General features: G+C 41.2%; 3 protein-coding genes across 17 annotated transcripts in view; 1 reads left to right on the top strand and 2 right to left on the bottom strand.

The window, feature by feature from the left end:
• LOC107221776 (pleckstrin homology domain-containing family G member 5) overlaps positions 1-23761 on the top strand; it is a 164319-nt gene that overhangs the window by 90417 nt on the left and 50141 nt on the right. The gene's annotated exons all lie outside the window — the stretch shown is intronic.
• On the bottom strand, positions 6216-8172 carry LOC107218029. The gene is made up of 4 exons (XM_046738177.1): positions 8012-8172; positions 7246-7707; positions 6693-6858; positions 6216-6583 (listed from the first exon to the last, which is right to left on the bottom strand). Exons 1-4 carry the CDS (start codon positions 8052-8054, stop codon positions 6430-6432), a joined length of 825 nt encoding a protein of 274 aa, XP_046594133.1. The 5' UTR covers positions 8055-8172; the 3' UTR covers positions 6216-6429.
• Positions 15233-17227, bottom strand: LOC107220282. The gene is made up of 4 exons (XM_015658815.2): positions 17056-17227; positions 16289-16750; positions 15739-15901; positions 15233-15628 (listed from the first exon to the last, which is right to left on the bottom strand). Exons 1-4 carry the CDS (start codon positions 17096-17098, stop codon positions 15475-15477), a joined length of 822 nt encoding a protein of 273 aa, XP_015514301.2. The 5' UTR covers positions 17099-17227; the 3' UTR covers positions 15233-15474.

Raw genomic sequence — 23761 nt, 5'->3', positions numbered from 1 at the left:
ACCACACTCGCATACTAAATGCTTTTCGATTCACTTCAACGTAATTCCTAAGACGCAATGGTAATCGATGAAACTTCGCAGTATTCTCTGCGAGTTGCGCCGTACGAATGACTCGGTGACCGTTTGGCCACCTCGTGATCGCAGCCGACATGTCAATAACTCAAATATATATGTTTGTACCTAAAATGACACTCGGCGAGAGAATTTAAACTGTGATCAAGCTCGGCTAAAGGATTAAGCCTTTTAAAGAGGTATTATAAATTCGACTTCGTCGCAACGCATCTTTATGTGAGTTAAACTTGTCGCAGGATCGAAGAAGATGCAGGGAAGTTATTTTTTGACACATCTTGCGGTAAATGAATGTTACCTTCACAGCGATCTCTGGAATTGTAAAAACATACTGCTGCGCACTGTGTATTTACCGGATTTTAATCGATGGAAACAAACGCTGCGCTAAGGAGCGAAGGTGATGCTCGGATTACTAACATCGGTTACAATAGGTTACATCAGCTTTTCTTTGTGTACCAATACCACTTTTGTCAGATCTTATGGCGAACTTACCACACTTGTGTCAAAAATAGTACACGTAACTCGTGCGTGCAGGTATCACCTACTTCCCGTACTTGTCATGCAATGTACTATTATGGGACATGAATATGAGTATCGAAAATACAGAACAGAATGCGATTTTTGGACAGAAAACTGGTACGTACATTATTGTTTTTACGTCAAACAACTGCATTAGAATATCGATAATGAAGTAATTGGGTGAAGTTTAACTATCGGTACCAAAATCTAGCGACAAAAAACGCTGGGTAGTCACTATCCGTACTTTGACCATATTCGGACAAGCAGCCCCGAGAAATCGGTCACACAATTATATTGCAATCTGGTTACTGTTGAAATCACTTTTCACATTGTCACCGCCATCGCGTCCAACATCATTGGTCTCTACAGTCGCTGATGTATGTGCATTCAGTAAGTTTTTACAGCCTGTTATCTCTTTGTAATAATTCCTGACATCGCTCAGAAGGTTGAAAGACTTTGGCTGCTCGCAACTTTGAAACTGCTGGAGAACGCAGGTGTGAATTGAATCCATGCGCCTGTTTAACGAATAATACGATATTCTACAATTATGCGATTAAATTATTACCGAAGTATATGCTGGATATCGTTCGGTCACAAACTGACAGTATAGATACATGTGCAAATGTAACCCACCTGCATTTTTCCAAGTCCACAGTATACGTTGACGGGACACTCCACGGTAGGCCAATCCTATCAACGGCGGTATTGTTGTCAGACGATCCATGGACAGGCTGAGTTACTCGAGTACAATTTTCTATAGCCTCGCTCTTGTTTGCTATACAATCAGCGGCATGATCCCTTCAAAATGCTGGAAATTAGTACATTACGATACGAGTGCGCAAAGTAGGTCGTTCCCGCACGAGCAACGGTGACGACGGGCGACGGTGAAGTTATTCGCAGTTTGGAACACGTGACAAACCTTAGCGAATTCTTTCTGATCGTTTAGTGGCCGAAAGAGGTTCAGTACATCATCTGGCACTGTTTCGTTTACCATTGACTTTACAGAGTTCTGAAAGTCTCGCACTGCTGCGGAGGCATTACCGAAGGCGAAGGGTCCACCATTTTTCTCACACTTATCTCTCACGGCTTGTCTCACGCTTTCATCCATAAAAGTTAAGGGGTCCACGGCGTTATTCTTCATATAAGTTCGAAAGCATAGCAGAATGAAACCCAAATCGATTTTACCCCCTGTTCGAGCCATGCTGGAGGTTACAGATCCTGTCAAGGAAATAGGCGTTTACTTAAACTACAAATTCAAAACATTACTGTCAACTGATTGGAATAGAGAGGCTGCCGGTAAATCATTCTTGGGGCTCAAGATAAGAATCGACGAAATTTTACCGGCTCATTTAATATTTTAAGACTTCTTGAGGGGATTATTTGTGCCGGAATTAATATAGATAAGGCAACTCACCAACGGCGAAAATATATGCTAGTGTATTAAGAATCTTCATTTTGACAAAATTGGTCAAGGTGTTCAGCACTTTTGTCTAGTAAATTAACGGGAGCGGCTTGCGCAGTTAGGTTAAACTTTCAATTAACGTCGCTGCTTCACGCTGCTTCGTTGATCAAACTCGAGACGGTTTTTATATGTTGCTTTTTATCTCCGTGCAAGTGACCCAAAACCGCAGTTCAATGATGATACCTTGTTAATCGAAATAGTTCTGCTATTCAATTTCAAGCTACTGAGGACTGACATAATCGCTATTACGAGTTATTACGATTTTGCGGCTCGAGATGTTTACGGTTTTAACCACTAACTGATGTCATCGTCAAATATTTCCTACATATTTCTTTTCCTCCTGAGATCAACGTGCACATACGAAATTGTCAATTTTCACAACAATCTTTGATCATTCATCATTACCTTTGGTTCTACCCATGAAGAGTAACAGTCATTTGACGGTGATGAAGAAATTACAGACTTCATTTATCTCAGAGCGCGACGTGTCGCGCGAATGGAGACAAATAACAGTGAAGATCCCCTTGTCAAAAATCCGTGAGACTCGTCGAGCTCACTCAGTGATCGGTGACTGATTTGACCCTGGACGAAACGAGGCTCATAATTTCAGTGAACTTTGCTAGAAAATATAAGAGCAGCGAATATGGCAACTCGGTCTTCAAGAGAGAATGAATGATTGCCGTGTCGGAATACGCAGGAGAAAAGTGTCGATAAAATTGACGGGAGATTTCGTTGAGGCGAGATTCAGAGAGAGAGAGAGAGAGAAAAGCGTTTATTGAAAATGTCCTGGAGCAATGTGCCCCCTAAGGCCAACACAAATGCGCTGAACATGTACAGCTCTCTATGAAAAAAAAAAAACAAAAAATAAAATAAAATAAAATAGAATAAAATAAAATAAAATAAAAATAGAATGAAATGAAATATAAATAAAATAAAGTGTTATATAAACATATAACAATATATAGAAAATATTTAAATCAAATTTGCGCTTATTGAATAGAATTAAACAGTATTACTGGCCAAATATTCCCTAAGTTTTAGCCTAAAGACATTTACGGAAGATGATTCGCGAATTGAGGTAGGCAATGTGTTCCAGAGGACACAAGCCGATACAAGAAACGATCTTTGGTATACAGTACGGGGTCACCAAATAACCCGGCCGCCGAAATCTGTCCTCCCGCAATTATTACATCACCGTTATTTCAAATACGAAATTGGCACGGTGTAATATTTGAATTGCATGAAAATGACGGGTGCCGATCGAACTCCAGAAAGTGCTTCGAAGCCAGGTTCTCGTGAGTCGTGTGATGGATCTTCTGGTAGCGTCATCGCGTCACTGAGGTGGCGAAGACACATTCTTATGCTGATTTTGCATTTCCTCCGAATCTGCCATTCCATTTCCGCCGACTTTGGTTGGAATTTTCGTACCTACACGCTCACAATCGATCACACGGACACGTACGGGTATTGTATTAGTCATAACAACGATCATGATCGCGGACCGCTGGAGTAGAGGATAATAATTATCAGACTAATTGTTGAGGGGGAACATTTACACGTGAAGGGTTCAAAAATTCCGGCTCAGGAAGAAGTGGGCCAACACTCAGCCACGAATTTAACGCGAGGGATGAACCCGGTGATTCGAACTACCGTAACGTCGGTGAAATCTTTCTCTCCGATAAGGCGGAAAGAAATCAGAATGCTTTTCCTCTCAATCGCCTTGCGCTCGTGAGTCGCGGTACGAGGATATTCACGGTGTGATTCAGGGTCCTGGATGTGGAGTCTGTGGAATGAAACGGCCGGCCTTCCAAGACGTGATAAAATAAATTTATTTTTCCGTGAGACTCGCGTTCATTAATATTTCAAAGCTGTCAATCATTGTAACGGATTCGCTGTTCGTCGTATGATCGCGAATTCGCACAAATATAATTTACAGTGTATTCTGATGTGAGTTGAAATTATTGTAGGAAACAGGACTAGAACAGAGAAATTATTTTAAAGGATGCTGAATTCGAGTACGGAAGAAAAAGAAATGAAATGGGGTTTCCACAGAAAAAAAACTATGCATTTTGATCTCGCAATCGCTTTATGGTTGATAATTTATTTTTTCTTCATGTAGAATATACAACACACTGCGATCATTTTCATTGCAAAACCTTGGTGAATTTTCAATCCCCCGACGACTATGGTATGGTCGATGAATTCCCAAAGCTCAAAATAATCTGTAAAGTTCACAAATGACTACTGATATTCAATTTGTGTTTACCAAATCGACTATTTAATTAATTTCTTAGGCGGTTGAAAAGCCCGGCTTATATTTGTTTCTAGTTATTCATCAAATTTGACCGAAGCGATAACAGATTGACGAACGAGTCAGCCGACAGTGGAATAAGCTTCATACTTAAGCAAAACTTGTTGCTGGCCTTGACAACGCATCGCTGAAATGAAAATGTAAGTAATTGAGAAATCGTGTCAAGTTTCGTATAACGCTGCAGTTTCATTCCGAGTACTAACCCAGCGACGAGAGAATTAAATCACAAATCTGACCGCTCTGATCTGAAAACCGATATTCCGTGTATTCGCATCCATATTTGGCGCAACGGCCCGCGGATTATATGTAGTTGGAAAGACGTTCGGGCAGCCGCGACATATCGACGCGCGAGTCTTGTCGCGGGTTCATTCGGTCGGATTCTCTGGCTGACGCGACTGACGGCGGAATTCGCACAACAGCGGGTGCGTTACGAGCACTTGATTTCGCCTCGAAACCGGATTTGCCGACCGATCTGCAGAGCAGAGGACAGTCCGAGTTATTTGTCGGCTTCCTGTATATCCTCCCCTGTCTCTCTCTCTCTCTCTCTCTCGCCCTTGATTATACACACTCGACCGCCAAATCTTTTCTACCTTCTTCCTCTTAAGTTATCCCGAGGATTTCTCTACCGACCCCTCGATCCGGAATAAGCGACTCACAATCGCCTCCAAGATTTTAGTTTTGAAAATATACTCTGTCAGAAGAGTCTTGTATTTTCGTATTCATATTTTTTCAGTTATCATATCTTGTGTCTAGTTTTTTGGACTGAATTAGAAATACTTGCTTTCATGTAGGGACCACATTCAAATGTATAAAATGAAATGTTTCATTCTATACGTCTCGAATTGTATTCTCACTACCAAGATTCGGTCATCAGAATTTGAAGCTACTCTTTGAAAAGACTTCAAATATTTATATCGAAACTTTTACCATACACGAATACACACGCTTTTAAGAAATGTGTCTCGCTTAGTCGTTTGTTTCACACGATTCATTTCTCCGCTGCACTCCGATTCGCACGCGATGTACGCATACTTGTCTGTACCTACGATGTTTTACACGGTTTCTTTTTTATTTTTTCTCTCTTCCTATATCACGCATCGGTCTGCAAGACAGCGAATATACCTATGTATAGTGTATAATATTGACCCGAGGCTTCATCGAGGGTGAAGAAAATCGACCTGTTAGTGATTTGCGAGTTTTCGATATTTGCCAAGGAATACAAAAACGGCGGTAAACGGCGGGTAACAATATCAAGTCTGCGTGAATCGTCTTACCAGGGTTAAGAACTAGAAGTTGGGCCGTTCAGCCGGCTCAGATTCCGAAGGTGAATCTGCGACTGGACGTGCGGAGAATTCTTTCCAGCTTCGAAAAGCGCAAGATATTCACCTCAGGCGATTCGCATCTGGTGCATTTCACGCAAAATGTAGTCGACGTACAGGCTTTCACCGATTTTCTTATAGATACTTTTTCCTCGACTTTCATAATGAATTGTTCGCTGCTTGTAAAATTTTCTTATGTTTAATATCTATTCACTGTATCATGCTGATTTTAATTGACATTCGACTCAACGTGAAATGGAAAATTAACTCTAGAATTCAGAGTCAGCCCCCCATCCGTTATATGGCCTCTCAATTAACGGATCGTTTTTTAATGAGGGATGTGAACTTTACGTCATAAACTATACCACGGAATTCAAATGACGAAATTCCGTCGAAGAGACACGTCACGTCGGTTTTAACTCACTGCTTCTCGTCTGGGTTATTCCTGCTATCTCGGTCGTAACGCGCATCCTGCTCTTCGTCTCAAAATGATCAAGGGATTTTTCACGGTAAGATTCATGGCGAATATCGATCGTCAGAAAATAATTGATATTTATCATACATTATCCGTTGTGTATATACATATACATACACATAGACGGTTTAATAAAGTATTCCACAAGATTCGAAGCCCATCGATCAAAATATCACTTTGCGTGTTCTGCATACTGCACTAATTCTACATTGAAAATCTTGCGAAATGGGGAAGGTCCCACCTTCCTCCTACAGCCTTTGCAGTCATCTTATCCTCAGGCCGCAGAGGATGCTTCGGCATTGAGTATGTTTTCACAGCCTGTTGCTTTTTCGACAGCATCATATACAGAAGTCGTCACAGTGGCAGGTTGCGGTTGTTCGCATTCACTCAATTTTTCGAGCGTGCAGATTTTGGCCGTTCGAATATTCCTGTTGGTCGATTAATGATAATGATAAGTCATTTTTGAGCAAAACTTTCACTGCAGCATATGCTGCTGGAGTATAGTATAACGGCAATAATTTTTCATCTTTCACTTACTTGCATTCGTTCAGGCTTGGGTAGGATGGTTCATAAGACCATGGAGCACCAGCAATCCGGACGCCGTCGGTGAGGATGATGGGATTATCGTGGAGCGGCATTTGTACCGAACAGTTTCTGGGATAATGGTGAACGAAACACTCAAATCCACGAGCCGTGTAAAATGCTTGGATGAAAAAAGACAACGTTATGTGAATTTACAAGAGGTTGAACAATTTGAAAACGTTGAAACCTGGTGGATTTGCATAATCGTTTTTCGCCTTTTCAATTTTCATATCTAAACCTCCGGTGGCGTATCTTCAAGATTTATTCCGCATTCACGGGAACGAATTTCACGGAGCCGTAGGTTCGGAACCAACCAAGAAGTAGTATTTTTCATGTACATTTTTACATTTTTCGGTTTCCAAGACGATAGTAGAGTCGGTTTATTGCTAGATTAATACACACTATAGCGAGCAGTTTAGTTTCATAACTACGTGCATATGTTTGTGAGGGTATTTCGATATCCACAAAAAAGATCCATGCATACTATATGTGTAGTGAATAAACTTACAAATGAGGTTACTTCCGTTGTTCCCGCAGACGGAATCCGCAGCTGCAAATCTCATGTTGTACATGATGTTGGCAGTCGCGCGTTCCGCTTCGTCCAGACAAGGTCTGACTGAATTTAGAGCTAGCCTCGTCGAGTTCAACACAGTCATATACGTGTCACAAAGTCTCGGTATCTGTTCCTGCCCGTTCCATGATTCTAAGCCGACAAGCAGAACCTGATTCACAGTGTCGTTGACCAAGGAATCTATCGAATTTTGCAGGCTCAGCAGGCTTTCCTTGGCATCGTCGAATGCCTTTGGTCCACCATTCTTCTTGCACTTGTCGATTACGGCTTGCTTGACGGCCTCATCATAATTATTCAAATGGTATAAACGAAGGGCTTCCAGCATGTCGATGTAAAATTGTGCAAGCATCTCTGGATGTAGTGTATCTCTCGGTTTAGTAGCCTCGGAACATAAGATTCCTGTAACAGAGTGGAAGCGTATAGGAACGAAAGCAAAACATGGTCTACGAAATGAAAGTGAATCACAGGTGAAGGTGAAACAACAACCAAATATTGGAACGGATTATTTTACGAGCTAGTGAAAAATCACGAAGTGTTGACAGCTTCAACGAATAGTATTCAACAGATTAGATGCTAGAACCGTCAGTCACTTGATTCTGCGATGCTCAAAACTTTCTCGCACAGTTATACGTCGAAGTTGCGGCTAAATTCGATCGAGTTTAAGTCTACTTGTCTTGCCGTATAGTTTCACAAGTTGGCTTACCAGCAATCAGGTGAACGAATAAAAATGCAACGAAAATCTTCATTGTGACAACCAGAAGTAAGACGCTTGACTATGCCTCACGAATTCAGTACTGAAACGCACGTCGTTACGAATCTTAATAACCGAGACCAACTTCTTCTGTGGTCGAACTGTAGTCAATAACGAACTTTGAATTGAAGAGTAACCAGCTTTTATACATACACGCTAATCGTATAATCCACACAGAGGTCAAGATATCCAAACCTGATGGCTAGCAGTTTTAACGAAGATACAGGTTTGACATGTGCTATTATCAAAGTACAGGGCATCGGATTAACAGCCAAGTTAATGTTCGTTTGATCTCCGGCAACATCACCCGATGTGGCCAAAGTTCTTTCTCGTACATTCGAATTAAAACGTTTTCTGTCTTATCGCTACACGTAAACTATACGTAAAATATGCAGTTAGTGTCGGCGGTGCGTGTTTTACGAAATGTCAGACTTGTGGATTGCGAATCACAGAGACGCAGAATCGTGTTACTCCACAACATTTCACGTGAAATGCATGTACTTGTGTTCTTCGATCGAGGTATGAATTGTCACTCTGAGACTTACGATGCTGAGCAGAAACTTGGATGATTGATTTTAAATGCTTTCCTGGGTCAAGTTCTGAATAATGTTTGTTTTCCTCACGGTCTTCAATGTTCGTTTCCGGTTTCATTCATGTGACAAACACCACTGCGTAGCGAAAGATATTGCAGCCCACTTCGGGCTGACATTTGAGATTTTCTCTGCGATAAATTCATGTTTTGATAATTTCTTCATCAGTTCACATCAATGATGAAGTGTCAATGAGATAATCGTCGTATCAAGCTTGGTAAGCTTTTTAAATCTCCACGACTGGAGAATCCTGCGATATAGGAACTCACGGCCCTAGTATTGTCCTTGAATGGTAGCCTTTGCATTGATGTACAATTCGAGTAGAAAATGTATTTCGGGTTCAGTCGATGAAAAGTAGATTACCAACTTTATGCTCTACTTGACCATAGAATTAACTTATTTGACCTCAAAAGCGCGATGAAAGTGGTATGTTTCTCCCTAAGACGGATTTGCGGGAAATATGTACCGAATTCAAACGTCCCAATTTTCAAACAAATATTGCGGCAAAAATTAAGTCGGAAATAAAGTCCCATATTCAACCCAGGAAAAAAACTCGACTTTATTCCCTTGTTGCATAGTGTATTATTATTCGACAAAATCAGTATCTCGCATATCTCATGGTGGTAATTTTCATTTTCACTTCTAAATGCAATCGTTTTCGAGGGAGTGACGACAAAGTTCTGGACTGAGCTTATCTCCTTTATTTTCACTATTCTGCGTCTTTTAATCAATTGTCAGTCCACAATCCGCAGATCCAAAGTTGCCAGAGTTGACAAATATTTCAACACAATTTTGTGATCGACAGTGTACATTGATCATGGAAATTTTTTTGGATCCCCACAAATATCGACGTCACGGTTCAAATTCCAAGAAGCAAGTGAGTCAAGATTGATAAGTCGCGAGGTTCATACCCGCGTATCAGTTGGGGGGTGATAGCTGGGATGGTGAAGTCTTAAGCTTAAGGGGCGGGGGGGGGGGGGGGGGGTACGGTTTTGCACTTTTGAAAAATCGACTAAATATTTTATTCAGTAAAGACAGGTAAGTAAAGCCATAAAGACATATTTTATTCTTGTATGTATATATTATACACTGTACAATATTTTAAAACGAGAGACGATCGTCAGTTTGTCGTTGTACGTTCGATCGTGCGCTTGTGATTTTCTCTCAAAACTCCTTTTTCAAAGTCCGTGTTCACTGCCATTTGAATACTACTTGACCGATTCATTTCAAACTTGGTACACATTTTATTTATATAAAGTACCCCCCCCCCCCCCCCGCCCCCACGTGTAGTTTAAATTTTTTTTTTCACATTAACGGGGTTTCCCACCCACAAAATGGCGGAATTTTTAGTGAAAAATAGCAGTTCACACTTTAGATGGCCGCCAAATATTTTTGGATAAAAAAAAAAAAAATAATCAAAGAACGTTGGGGGGAGGATTTGATGATACTTTGACTGAATTCTAATGGTTTTTGATATCAGATAATTTCCGACCGAGATATAGTGAAGACCGCAAATTGTTTTTTCTCTGAGACGTTCTGGGGCAAGTTCTGTCACCGGCTTGTTCTTGAATATTTCCGCATGAAAAAATTACAGAATATTCTTAAAAGTATACTCAATAATGCACAAAAGGTTTGACTAAATTTTGCTCAATCCACACTGTTAAAAAAAATTCACAAAAAAATTGGTTTTTTTTACGCTGAAAACCTCACCCCCCCCCCCCCCCCCCCCCCCCCCCTTACGATCTTTCATGAGAGGAATTATCAAGAGACCATTTTTTTGATAACCTTCGCCAAACTTTACGATATCTGTCGTATGATTTTCCGTACAACTTATTCAACACTGACAGAAATATTCTAGGACGCATTTTTCATTTTTAGCATTCACGCCATCACGTCTCGAGTGAAATATTACCATATTTGTTTGAAATAACTAAAATGTTTGACTTTTTGGAACAACGCGCGTGAGAGTAACTACAGGTATACTCTTCAACGAGTGCTGCCTGTCACGTTAATGGAGAAAAAAATGTCAGCGTAGCTACCGGGAGGAAAAACCCGCCAGAATCGTTCGACTCGCTTCGCGATCGGCGGCGCACTCGACCTTGGACGAAATCGGGGTCGTACTATCGGTGGATTTTGCTGGTCGAGTGAACCCGCGCAGTAATGACGGCCGTCCGTGTATCGAAAGCGAATGAATGATTGCCGTGTCGGAATACGCGGGAGATGAGTGTCGATGAAATTGACGGGAGATTTCGTTGGGGCGAGATTCGCGGGGTCGCCGAATAACCCGGCTGTCGAAAATCGTCCTCTCGCAATCATTGCATTACAGACGTCTCAAATACCAAACTCGCACGGTATGATGTTTGTATTGCGTGAAAATGACGGGTGCCGATGGAACTCCAGAACCTGTTACGAGTTCACTCACCCTCGCAATTCATTACAAAGAAATCTCCAGGCCTCACTTCTACTTACAATAAGTATTGAATATCCTCTAACATTTCTATGGATCTGCAAGTGCTTAGAAGCCAGGTTCTCGTGAGTCGTGTGATGGATCTTTTGGTAGCGTCATCGCGTCACTGAGGTGGCGAAGACACATTCTTATGCTTATTTTGCGTTTCCTCTGAATCTGCCATTCCATTTCCGCCAACTTTGGTTGGAATTTTCGTACCTACACGCTCACAATCTATCACACGGACACGTACGGGTATTGTATTAGTCATAACAACGATCATGATCGCAGACCGCTGGAGTAGAGGATAATAATTATCAGACTAATTGTTGAGGGGGAACATTTACACGTGAAGGGTTCAAAAATTCCGGCTCAGGAAGAAGTGGGCCAACACTCAGCCACGAATTTAACGCAAGGGATGAACCCGGTGATTCGAACTACCGTAACGTCGGTGAAATCTTTCTCTCCGATAAGGCGGAAAGAAATTAGAATGCTTTTTCTCCCAATCGCCTTGCGCTCGTGAGCCGCGGTACGAGGATATCCACGCTGTGATTCAGGGTCCTGGATGTGGAGTCTGTGGAATGAAACGGCCGGCCTTCCAAGACTTGATAAAATAAATTTATTCATCCGTGAGACTCGCGTTTATTAATATTTCAAAGCTGTCAATCATTGTAACGGATTCGCTGTTCGTCGTATGATCGCGAATTCGCACAAATATAATTTCTAGTGTATTTTGATGTGAGTTGAAATTATTGTAGGAAACAGGACTAGAACAGAGAAATTATTTTAAAGGATTCTGAATTCGAGTACGGAAAAAAAAGAAATAAAATGCGGTTTCCACAGAAAAAAAACTATGCATTTTGATCTCGCAATCGCTTTATGGTTGATAATTTATTTTTTCTTCATGTAGAATATACAACACACTGCGATCACTTTCGTTGCAAAATCTTGGTGAATTTTCAATCCCCCGACAACTATGGTATGGTCGATGAATTCCCAAAGCTCAAAATAATCTGTAAAGTTCACAAATGACTACTGATATTCAATTTGTGTTTACCAAATCGACTATTTAATTAATTTCTTAGGCGGTTGAAAAGCCCGGCTTATATTTGTTTCAAGTTATTCATCAAATTTGACCGAAGCGATAACAGATTGACGAACGAGTCAGCCGACAGTGGAATAAGCTTCATACTTAAGCAAAACTTGTTGCTGGCCTTGACAACGCATCGCTGAAATGAAAATGTAAGTAATTGAGAAATCGTGTCAAGTTTCGTATAACGCTGCAGTTTCATTCCGAGTACTAACCCAGCGACGAGAGAATTAAATCACAAATCTGACCGCTCTGATCTGAAAACCGATATTCCGTGTATTCGCATCCATATTTGGCGCAACGGCCCGCGGATTATATGTAGTTGGAAAGACGTTCGGGCAGCCGCGACATATCGACGCGCGAGTCTTGTCGCGGGTTCATTCGGTCGGATTCTCTGGCTGACGCGACTGACGGCGGAATTCGCACAACAGCGGGTGCGTTACAAGCACTCTCTCCCTCCCCAAAAAACTCCCCGTCGCTTGACGTTTTCAAGCCTACGCTCCATCACTATCTCCTGGCAGCAGAATCGGGCTCTTCCGTAATATCTAGGCTGTGACTGGCAGCGGCCGTAGAGCAGGAAACTTTGCAGCGTGGACTAACTATCAATTATCTGGTTTTCGTCTATCCACTGTTGTTCTATTTTACAATCTATGTCTATTTCCGTTTTACTATGTTATACTTTTATTCTCATTGTTACTCTCAATTTTATTACTATTTGTAATTTATTATATATATTTTCTTGTACTACCTATTCTTATCCTGTATTCATCCAATTGTGCACTGTTGTTTTATTTCTACCATCGGTTCTTTAAACTATAAACCATTCATCTTTTTCAACGATTACGGACTCTAGTCTGTATATCTATTATTAGTTAGCTATCTATTTACTTTAACTTTCTGGTCCGGTGGTTAGTAATATATCCTTTTTATTGTGTTATACTTTTGTTATGTTATACTACTATCACTGGATCTATTGTACAATCCGGTTCTCGTATTCTATGTCTCTACCTATGCATCAAAATTACCTGCATCGATCTTTGAAGTTCCTCCACTGATCGCCTTTTTGTTTGCCCTAAAGCCCAAGCGGGTCATGGCATAATAAACTCGATCCATCTATCTATCTATCTCTCCCCCTCGATGATACTCGCTCGGCGGCCGAATATTTTCTACCTTCTTTCTCTTAAGTTGTTCAGCGCCTGAGCGTCGTTTTGTGCCCGTCTCATTGCGATCTCCGTGCGAGCCGCGCTCGAACGATTCGTCTCCGCAGGGATGCCAAATCTCGCGTAGATGAGGAGGCGAGCGCGCATCACGCATTTTTTAATACAGTCCAGTTATGTCGTCCGTCTAGTGACGATCGTGAGTGACGCCGTGCGTTCTCTCGTACCACGACCAAAAGACGAGAGGCCCAAATATACTCTCATATACGTTCGCTCCTCGGAGTGAGGCAAACGCAAATCATACGAAATTCGATCGAATCGAATAAAACAAAAATCGCAGTACGAAACGCACTCGAGATCGCGGTGGCATGGGCCAAACGGGCTGTAACCGGCATATACCCATTCATATACGCAATCGACACATGCTTTTATACGTTTACAAATACACGTTCATACTTCGTGGGTTTTTATGCCGCAAGGCTTTTCCCACAAGAACCAATAAACATTTATAATTCGATGGCTCAAACGCGAGAGTTTTTTATTCAAGAAAACCTCAACCTCTATCCTTCACACTAATAAAAAAAGGTTCAATTCAAAACTACGAGGCAACTTCGCCTGTGGAGAAGATTCGACTATACACAAGTTACCCTGGGAATTTCTTTACCGACCCCTCGATCTGTAATGAGCGACTCACAATCGCCTCCAAGATTGCGGTTTTGAAATTATACTCTGTTAGAAGAGTCTAGTATTCATAGTTTCGTATTCATATCTTTTCACTTATCATATCTTGTGTCTAGTTTTTTGGACTGAATTCGAAATACTTGCTGTGATGTAGGGACCATATTCAAATGTATGAAATGAAATGTTTCATTCTATACGTCTCGAATTGTATTCTCACTACCAAGATTCGGTCATCAGAATTTAAAGCTACTCTTTGAAAAGACTTCAAATATTTATATCGAAACTTTTACCATACACGAATACACACGCTTTTGAGAAATGTGTCTCGCTTAGTCGTTTGTTTCACACGATTCATTTCTCCGCTGCACTCCGATTGGCACGCGATGTACGCATACTTGTCTGTACCTACGATGTTTTACACGGTTTCTTTTTTATTTTTTCTCTCTTCCTATATCACGCATCGGTCTGCAAGACAGCGAATATACCTATGTATAGTATATAATATTGACCCGAGGCTTCATCGAGGGTGTAAAAAATCGACCTGTTCGTGATTTGCGAGTTTTCGATATTTGCCAAGGAATACAAAAAAGGCGGCAAAAGGCGGGTATCAATAGCAAGTCTGCGTGGATCGTCTTACCAGGGTTGAGAACTAGAAGTTGGGCCGTTCAGCCGGCTCAGATTCCGAAGGTGAATCTGCGACTGGACGTGCGGAGAATTCTTTCCAGCTTCGAAAAGCGCAAGATATTCACGTCAGGCGATTCGCATCTGGTGCATTTCATGCAAACTGTAGTCGACGTTGAGGCTTTCACCGATTTTCTTATACATACTTTTTCCCGATTTTCATGAAAAATTGTTCGCTGCTTGTGAAATTTTCTTATGTTTAATACCTATTCACTGTATCATGTTGATTTTAATTGACATTCGACTCAACGTAAAATGGAAAATGAGCTCTAGAATTCAGAGTCAGCCCCCCATCCGTTTTATGGCCTCTCAATTAATGGATCGTTTTTTGATGAGGGATATGAACTTTACGTCATAAACTATACCAAGGAATTCAAATGACGAAATTCCGTCAAAGACACACGTCATGTCGGTTTTAACTCACTGCTTCTCGTCTGGGTCATTCCTGCTTTCTCGGTCGTAACGCGCATCCTGCTCTTCGTCTCAAAATGATCGAGGGATGTTTCAGGGTAAGATTCATGGCGAATATCGATCGTCAGAAAATAATTGATATTTATCATACATTATCCGTTGAGGTCCTATCATATGTATATATATATATTCCTTTACATACACATAGACGGTTTGATAAAGTATTCCACAAGATTCGAAGCCCATCGATCAAACTATCACTTTGCGTGTTCTGCATACTGCACTAAATCTATATTGAAAATCTTGCGAAATGTGGAAGGTCCCACCTTCCTCCTACAGCCTTTGCAGTCATCTCATCCTCAGGCCGCAGAGGATGCTTCGGCATTAAGTATGTTTTCACAGCCTGATGCTTTTTCAGCAGCATCAAATACAGAATTCATCAAATTGGCAGGTTCCGGTTGTTCGCATCCACTCAATCTTTCGACCGTGCAGATTTTGAGCGTCCGAATACTCCTGTTGGTCGATTTATGATAATGATCAGTCAATTTTGAGCAAAACTTTCACTGCAGCATATGCTGCTGGAGTATAATATAACGGCAACAATTTTCTGATCCTTCACTTACCTGCAATCGTTCAGGCTTGGGTGGGATGATACGTAAGACCATGGAGCACCAGCAATCCGGACGCCGTCGGTGAAGACGGTATTATCGGGGGGCGGCATTTGTACCGAACATCTTCTCCGAGGAAGGTTAGCGATACACTCAAATCCACGAGCCGTGTAAAATGCTTGGACAAAAACAGACAATATTATACAAATTTACAACAGGTTAAATAATTCAAAAACGTTGAAATCTGGTGGATTTGCATAATCGTTTTTCGCCTTCTCAATTTTTATATTTAAACCTTTGGTGGCGTACCTTCAAGAATAATTCTGCATCCACGCGAATGAATTTCACGGAGCCGTAGCTTCGGAACCAACCAAGAAGTGGTATTTTTCATGCACACTTTTACATTTTTCGGTTTCCAAGACGAAAGTAGAGTCGGTTTATTGCTAGATTAGTACACTCTATAACGAGCACTTCAGTTTTATAACTACGTGCATATGTTTATGAGGGCATTTCGATATCCACAAAAAAGATCCATGCATACGATATGTGTAGTAAATAAACTTACAAATAAGGTTACTTCCGTTGTTCCCGCAGAAGAAATCCCCAGCCACAAATCTCATGTTGTACATGATGTTGGCAGCCGCGCGTTCCGCTTCGTCCAGACAAGGTCTGACTGAATTTAGAGCTGGCTTCGTCTGGTTCAAGACAGTCATATACGTGTCACAAAGTCTCGGTATCTGTTCCTGCGCGTTCCATGATTCTGAGCCGACAAGCTGAACCTGATTCACAGTGTCGTTGATCAAGGAATCTATTGAATTTTGCAGGCTCAGCAGGCTTTCCTTGGCATCGTCGAATGCCTTTGGTCCACCATTCTTCTTGCACTTGTCGATTACGGCTTGCTTGACGGCCTCATCAAAATCATTCAAATGGTATAAACGAAGGGCTCTCAGCATGTCGATGTACGATTCCACAAGAATCTCTGGATGTAGTGCATTTTTTGGTTTGGTAGCCTCGGAACATAAGATTCCTGTAACAGAGTGAAAGCGTATAGGAACGAAAGCAAAACATGGTCTACGAAATGAAAGTGAATCACAGGTGAAGGTGAAACAACAACCAAATATTGGAACGGCTTATTTTACTAGCTAGTGGAAAATCACGAATGTTGATAACTTAAACTTGAATAGTATTCAATAGATTAGATGCTAGAACCGTCAGTCACTTGATTCCGAGATGCTCAAAACTATATCGCACAGTTATACGTCGAAGTTAAAGCTAAATTCGATCGAGTTCAAGTCTGCTTGTCTTGCCGTATAGTTTCACAAGTTGGCTTACCAGCAATCAGGTGAACGAATAAAAATGCAACGAAAATCTTCATTGTGACAACCAGAAGTAAGACTCTTGACTACGCCTCACGAATTCAGTACTGAAACTCACGTCGTTACGAATCTTAATAACCGAGACCAACTTCTTCTGTGGTCGAACTGTAGTCAATAACGAACTTTGAATTGAAGAGTAACCAGCTTTTATACGCACACGCTAATCGTATAATCCACACAGACGTCAAGATATCCAAACCTGACGGCTAGCAGTTTCAACGAAGATACAGCTTTGACCTGTGCTATTATCAAAGTACAGGGCATCGGATTAACAGCCAAGTCAATGTTCGTTTGATCTCCGGCAACATCACCCGATGTGGCCAAAGTTCTTTCTCGTACATTCGAATTAAAACGTTTTCTGTCTTATCGCTACACGTAAACTATACGTAAAATATGCAGTTAGTGTCGGCGGTGCGAGTTTTACGAAATGTCAGACTTGTGGATTGCGAATCACAGAGACGCAGAATCGTGTTACTCCACAACATTTCACGTGAAATGCATGTACTCGAGTTCTTCGATCGAGGTATGAATTGTCACTCCGAGACTTACGATGCTGAGCAGAAACTTGGATCATTGATTTTAAATGCTTTCCTGGGTCAAGTTCTGGATAATGTTTGTGTTCCTCACGGTCTTCAATGTTCGTTTCCGGTTTCATTCATGTGACGAACACCACTGCGCAGCGAAAGGTATTGCAGCGCACTTCGGGCTGACATATGAGATTTTCTCTGCGATAAATTCATGTTTTGATAATTTCTTCATCAGTTCACATCAATGATGAAGTGTCAATGAGATGATCGTCGTATAAAGCTTGGTAAGCTTTTTAAATCTCCACGACTGGAGAATCCTGCTATGTAGGAACTCACGGCCTTAGTATTGTCCTTGAATGGTAGCCTTTGCATTGATGTACAATTCGAGCAGAAAATGTATTTCCGGTTCAGTCGATGAAAAGTAGATTACCAACTTTATGCTCTACTTGACCATAGAATTAACTTATTTGACCTCAAAAGCGCGATGAAAATGGTATGTTTCTCCCTAAGACGGATTTGCGGGAAATATGTACCGAATTCAAAAGTCCCAATTTTCAAACAAATATTGCGGCAAAAATTGAGTCGGAAATAAAGTCCCATAATCAACCCAGGAAAAAAACTCGACTTTATTCCCTTGTTACATAGTGTATTATTATTCGACAAAATCAGTATCTCGCATATCTCATGGTGGTAATTTTCATTTTCACTTCTAAATGCAATCGTTTTCGAGGGAGTGACGACAAAATACTGGACTGAGCTTATCTCCTTTATTTTCACTATTCTGCGTCTTTTAATCAATTGTCAGTCCACAATCCGCAGATCCAAAGTTGCCAGAGTTGACAAATATTTCAACACAATTTTGTGATTGACAGTGTACATTGATCATGGAAATTTTTTTGGATCCCCACAAATATCGACGTCACGGTTCAAATTCCAAGAAGCAAGTGCGTCAAGATTGATAAGTCGCGAGGTTAATACCCGCGTATCAGTTGGGGGGTGATAGCTGGGATGGTGAAGTCTTAGGCTTGAGGGGGGGGGTACGGTTTTGCACTTTTGAAAAATCGACTAAATATTTTATTTAGTATAGACAGGTAAGTAAAGCCATAAAGACATATTTCATTCTTGTATGTATGTATTATACACTGTACAATATTTTAAAACGAGAGACGATCGTCAGTTTGTCGTTGTACGTTCGATCGTGCGCTTGTGATTTTCTCTCAAAACTACTTTTTCAAAGTCCGTGTTCATCGCCATTTGAAAACTACTTGACCGATTCATTTCAAACTTGGTACACATTTTCTACATATAAAATACCTCCCCCCAACGTGTAGTTGAAATTTTTTTTTTCACATCAAGGGGGTTTCCCACCCACGAAATGGCGGGATTTTTCGTGAAAACTAGCAGTTTACACTTTAGATGGCCGCCAAAAATTTTTGAATGATGAAAAACAATAATCAAAAAACGTTGGGGGGAGGATTTGATGATATTTTGACTAAATTCTAATGGTTTTTGATATAGGATAACTTCCGACCGAGACATAGTGAAGACCGCAAATTGTTCTTTTTCTGAGACGTACTGGGGCAAGTTCTGTCACCGGCTTGTTTTTGAATATTTCCGCATCAAAAAATTACAGAACATTTTTAAAAGTATACCTAACAATGCGCAAAAGGTTTGACTAAATTTTGCTCAATCCATACTTTTAAAAAAAATTCACTAAAAAATTGGTTTTTTTACGCTGAAAACCTTACCCCCTCCTCCTTAACGATCTTTCGTGAGAGGAATTATGAAGAGACCATTTGTTTGATAACCTTCGCCAAACTTTACGATATCTGTCGTATAATTTTCCGTACAACTTATTCAACATTGACAGAAATATTTTAGGACGCATTTTTCATTTTTAGCATTCACGCCATCACGTCTCGAGTAAAATATTACCGTATTTGTTTGAAATAACTAGAATGTTTGACTTTCTGGAACAACGCGCCTAAGAGTAACTACAGGTATACTTCTCAACGAGTGCTGCCTGTCATGTTAACGGAGAAAAAAATGTCAGCGTAGCTGCCGGGAGGAAAAACCCGTCAGAATCGTTCGACTCGCTTCGCGATCGGCGGCGCATTCGACCTTGGACGAAATCGGGGTCGTACTATCGGTGGATTTTGCTGGTCGAGTGAACCCGCGCAGTAATGACGGCCGTTCGTGTATCGAAAGCGAATGAATGATTGCCGTGTCGGAATACGCGGGAGATGAGTGTCGATGAAATTGACGGGAGATTTCGTTGGGGCGAGATTCGCGGGGTCGCCGAATAACCCGGCTGTCGAAAATCGTCCTCTCGCAATCATTGCATTACAGACGTCTCAAATACCAAACTCGCACGGTATGATGTTTGTATTGCGTGAAAATGACGGGTGCCGATGGAACTCCAGAACCTGTTACGAGTTCACTCACCCTCGCAATTCATGACAAAGAAATCTCCAGGCCTCACTTCTACTTACAATAAGTATTGAATATCCTCTAACATTTCTATGGATCTGCAAGTGCTTAGAAGCCAGGTTCTCGTGAGTCCTGTGATGGATCTTCTGGTAGCGTCATCGCGTCACTGAGGTGGCGAAGACACATTCTTATGCTTATTTTGCGTTTCCTCTGAATCTGCCATTCCATTTCCGCCAACTTTGGTTGGAATTTTCGTACCTACGCGCTCACAATCTATCACACGGACACGTACGGGTATTGTATTAGTCATAACAACGATCGTCGACCGCTGGAGTAGAGAATGATAACTATCAGACTAATTGTTGAGGGCGAACATTTACACGTGAAGGGTTCAAAAATTCCGGCTCAGGAAGAAGTGGGCCAACACTCAGCCACGAATTTAACGCGAGGGATGAACCCGCTGATTCGAACTACCGTAACGTCGGTGAAATCTTTCTCTCCGATAAGGCGGAAAGAAATCAGAATGCTTTTCATCTCAATCGCCTTGCGCTCGTGAGTCGCGGTACGAGGATATCCACGGTGTGATTCAGGGTCCTGGATGTGGAGTCTGTGGAATGAAACGGCCGGCCTTCCAAGACGTGATAAAATAAATTTATTTATCCGTGAGACTCGCGTTTATTAATATCTCAAAGCTGGCAATGATTGTAACGGATTCGCTGTTCGTCTTATAATCGCGAATTCGCACAAATATAATTTACAATGTATTTTGATGTGAGTTGAAATTATTGTAGGAAACAGGACTAGAACAGAGAAATTATTTTAAAGGATCCTGAATTCGAGTACGGAAAAAAAAGAAATAAAATGCGGTTTCCTCAGAAAAAAAACTATGCATTTTGATCTCGCAATCGCTTTATGGTTGATAATTTATTTTTTCTTCATGTAGAATATACAACACACTGCGATCATTTTCAATGCAAAACCTTGGTGATTTTTCAATCCCCCGACGGCTATGGTATGGTCGATGAATTCCCAAAGCTCAAAATAATCTGTAAAGTTCACAAATGACTATTGATATTCAATTTGTGTTTACCAAATTGACTATTCAATTAATTTCTTAGGCGGTTGAAAAGCCCGGCTTATATTTGTTTCAAGTTATTCATCAAATTTGACCGAAGCGATAACAGATTGACGAACGAGTCAGCCGACAGTGGAATAAGCTTCATACTCAAGCAAAACTTGTTGCTGGCCTTGACAACGCATCGCTGAAATAAAAATGCAAGTAATTGAAAAATCGTGTCAAATTTCGTATTACGCTGCAGTTTTATTCCGTGTAACAACGCAGCGACGAGAGAATTAAATCACAAATCTGACCGCTCTGATCTGAAAACCGATATTCCGTGTATTCGCATCCATATTTGGCGCAACGGCCCGCGGATTATAGTTGGAAAGACATTCGGGCAGCCGCGACATATCGACGCGCGAGTCTTGTCGCTGGTTCATTCGGTCGGATTCTCTGGCTGACGCGACTCACGGCGGAATTCGCACAACAGCGGGTGCGTTACGAGCACTTGATTTCGCCTCGAAACCGGATTTGCCGACGGATCTGCAGAGCAGAGAACATCCGAGTTATTTGTCGGCTTCCGGTATATTCTCCACCGTCTCTCTCTCTCTCTCTCCTAATCTTTCCAATTGTTGACAATGGTCTCATCCTTATCGAGGGTACTGTCTAGTAACCCAAGTTGCAAGTTACAAAGAGCACAAGATGCATGTGTGAGGTTTATTTATAATATACCCAGAGACCGGCATATTACGCCGACTTATATCAAAGTACGGTGGCTTAAAATAGAAGAAAGAAAGCTGTCAGGCACCGCATTGCTAATATCAAATGTAATGAAGCATTCTACGCTGTAATGAATTTTAGTTTATTAGTTGTACGTCAAATATAAAAGAAAGGGAAATAAATAGACAATTTCGAGAAATAGTTGGTGACCATCAAAAAGAAAATTATGCACTTATTTGGGTCATTTTGGTTGAAGAAGTCCATCATAATTTAACAGTACAAAATACCCAATTTATAGTCCCTGCACGTCGCAACCCAACAAACTTGGTTTGATAGTTTAAAAAATACAAGTGGTATGCACAGGTGCATAAGTTGAAAGATGTAAGAGACAATAGTCGAGTAAGAATAAAACAAAATAGTTACATAAAAGCGGACGGTAAAAGTGTATGTAGATAAAATCGAGCGGAACAATTATTTCAAGAATTTGAAGGGACAGTGTTGATGTATCGTATTTATAATTTTAGAATGGTGTGACTTTATTTATTGTTTCAGTTCGTCGTTATTTATTGAATTTGTTACCTGATCAGGATTTGAGTTAATTTCACACACTTTATGATTTCCTGACACCTCCATACACAACTCTCTCCTTCTAAAGTCGTAGGCCTACTACTTTGCCGATCTGCTGATCCGCTGATCCGCTGATCCGTCGGAACTTCGGTTCTTACTTTCGTCTATCAAAATATATACATCGTCACAACGCCTAAATATTTGTACGAAAACCTAAAATATGTTAAGACAGTTCACCATAGGGACTCTAGGCAAAGCAAGCTTTGTCTATACGTACCTCAACACCGTACTGTAATATGCAGCAGCTCATTTACGGTACACGCTCCACAAGTATAGAACAGGTATAATCTCTTTGAACACTTAAACATGCCAATAACGGGGATAAAGAAATGCTTGTCCCAAAAACTGCCTGATGTATACAACTCAACTTAACCATCCACGGACACACTATTTCTTGTAAAAATTAATACACAAAAATCTAGGGCAAAAATTGTTTAAAGTATGAAATACTAAATGTCTGTATAATATAAACCTAATATTAGGAGAGCGGGTTGTATGCCCCAAAAAGGCTATTATAAAGTCTTACTGTATACAATCTGTAATAAAGTTCAATTCAATTCAATTCTCTCTCTTTCTCTCTCCATTGGTGACTTCAATGCGGATCTGACATCTGCAGCTTATGACTCGGTTCACCTCAGTGAATTTTTTGCGTCGCAGGGATATGATATCGTACCAATGCAGCTCACTCATCATACTGCCACCTCTGATACCTGGCTCGATATATGTGCTATTAACGATATTAATCTTCTTGAGTCCTGGGGTCAATCGTCGAGTCCATTTCTCTCAGGGCATGATCTTATATATGCTGCTGTCAGGTATGGTGTGCCCAAGCAAGAGGCGCGTGTTATTCGATACCGGCCGTGGGATCGTGCCGATTTTGATGCTGCTTCTACTGCCTTATCTACGTTTGACTTCTCACAGTTTGCGTTGCTGCTCTCAATGGATGAACGGTTGTCAATTTTCAATAACCTTACGAATAAGGTACTGGATTGTGCTGTTCCTGTCAGGGAATTTACTTTGCGGCGATCATCCGCGCCTTGGCTATCGGTAGATATCAGAAGTCTGATGAAAGAGCGCAATGCCTGTTACCGGTCCTTTAAGAGATCTCGCAGTGTGGAAGTTTTCGCCGAATATGTCGCGTACCGTAGAGATGTGAAGCGTGCTTCAGCAGCCGCCAAGACTACTTACATACAAGAGCGGTTCGATGCTTGTGGTGGTGCGCGATCGTTTTGGCGTGAGATGGAGAACCTTGGTTTTGCCAAGTGTAAAAAACCACCGGCTGCTCTACCTAGTGGGAT

Source organism: Neodiprion lecontei, chromosome 4 (genome assembly GCF_021901455.1).
Source record: "Neodiprion lecontei isolate iyNeoLeco1 chromosome 4, iyNeoLeco1.1, whole genome shotgun sequence".
NCBI lineage: Eukaryota > Metazoa > Arthropoda > Insecta > Hymenoptera > Diprionidae > Neodiprion > Neodiprion lecontei.
Note: the sequence above shows the minus strand (reverse complement) of the source record. Positions and strands in the feature narration are given on the sequence as shown.

Coding starts and splice junctions, on each gene's coding strand:
- LOC107218029 (XM_046738177.1), bottom strand. CDS start 8,054: ATGAAGATTTTCGTTGCATTTTTATTCGTTCACCTGATTGCTG. Junction 7,708..8,011: donor ATTCGTTCACCTGATTGCTG/GTAAGCCAACTT, acceptor ACTCTGTTACAG/GAATCTTATGTTCCGAGGCT. Junction 6,584..6,692: donor CCAAGCCTGAACGAATGCAA/GTAAGTGAAAGA, acceptor ATCGACCAACAG/GAATATTCGAACGGCCAAAA.
- LOC107220282 (XM_015658815.2), bottom strand. CDS start 17,098: ATGAAGATTTTCGTTGCATTTTTATTCGTTCACCTGATTGCTG. Junction 16,751..17,055: donor ATTCGTTCACCTGATTGCTG/GTAAGCCAACTT, acceptor ACTCTGTTACAG/GAATCTTATGTTCCGAGGCT. Junction 15,629..15,738: donor CCAAGCCTGAACGATTGCAG/GTAAGTGAAGGA, acceptor ATCGACCAACAG/GAGTATTCGGACGCTCAAAA.